The 1,398-nt window shown below is 52.6% G+C and overlaps 1 protein-coding gene across 1 annotated transcript; it reads left to right on the top strand.

Annotated features, from left to right (window-relative positions):
• Positions 1-1,003, top strand: LOC124880313 (integumentary mucin C.1-like; the record flags this gene model as incomplete). Its single annotated transcript, XM_047385359.1, has 2 exons — positions 1-579; positions 932-1,003. Coding segments are annotated over 2 exons (651 nt in total), but the record flags the coding sequence as incomplete, so codon positions are not given.
• Between the last annotated feature and the right edge of the window lie 395 nt (positions 1,004-1,398).

Here is a 1,398-nt window from a genome sequence, read left to right on the forward strand (position 1 = left end):
GCTGCTCCGACTACAACCACAGCTGCTCCAACCACAACTACAGATGTTCCAACCACAACAACTGTCCTTCCAACCACAGCTGTTCAAACTACAACCACAGCAGCTCCGACCACAACCACAGCAGCTCCAACCACAACTACAGCTGTTCCAACCACAACTACAGCTGTTCCAACCACAACAACAGCTGCTCCTACCACAACCACAGCTGCTCCTACCACAACCACTGCTGCTCCGACCACAACCACTGCTGCTCCGACCACAACCAGTGCTTCTCTGACCACAACCACAGCTGCTCCAACCACAACAACAGTTGCTCCGACTACAACCACAGCTGCTCCAACCACAACTACAGATGTTCCAACCACAACAACTGTTCTTCCAACCACAACCACAGCTACTCCAACCACAACTACAGCTGTTCCAACCACAACTACAGCTGTTCCAACCAAAACAGCTGCTCCTACCACAACCACAGCTGCTCCTACCACAACCACTGCTGCTCCGACCACAACCACTGCTGCTCCGACCACAACCAGTGCTTCTCTGACCACAACCACAGCTGCTCCAACCACAACAACAGTTGCTCCGACTACAACCACAGCAGCTCCAACCACAACAACTGTCCTTCCAACGACAACCACATCTGCTCCAACCACAACCACAGCTGGTCCAACCACAACCACAGCTGTTCCAACCACAACAACTGTCCTTCCAACCACAACCACAGCTGCCCCAACCACAACAACAGCTGCTCCGACTACAACCACAGCTGCTCCAACCACAACTACAGATGTTCCAACCACAACAACTGTCCTTCCAACCACAGCTGTTCAAACTACAAACACAGCAGCTCCAACCACAACTACAGCTGTTCCAACCACAACTACAGCTGTTCCAACCACAACAACAGCTGTTCCTACCACAACCACAGCTGCTCCTACCACAACCACTGCTGCTCCGACCACAACCACTGCTGCTCCGACCACAACCAGTGCTTCTCTGACCACAACCACAGCTGCTCCAACCACAACAACAGTTGCTCCGACTACAACCACAGCAGCTCCAACCACAACAACTGTCCTTCCAACGACAACCACATCTGCTCCAACCACAACCACAGCTGGTCCAACCACAACCACAGCTGTTCCAACCACAACAACTGTCCTTCCAACCACAACCACAGTTGCTCCAACCACAACAACAGCTGCTCCGACCACAACCACAGCTGCTCCAACCACAACTACAGCTGTTCCAACCACAACAACTGTCCTTCCAACCACAACCACAGCTGCTCCAACCACAACAACAGTTGCTCCGACTACAACCACAGCGGCTCCAACCACAACAACTGTCCTTCCAACCACAACCACATCTGCTCCAACCACAACAACTGCTCCT

This window comes from Girardinichthys multiradiatus, chromosome 14 (genome assembly GCF_021462225.1).
Source record: "Girardinichthys multiradiatus isolate DD_20200921_A chromosome 14, DD_fGirMul_XY1, whole genome shotgun sequence".
NCBI lineage: Eukaryota > Metazoa > Chordata > Actinopteri > Cyprinodontiformes > Goodeidae > Girardinichthys > Girardinichthys multiradiatus.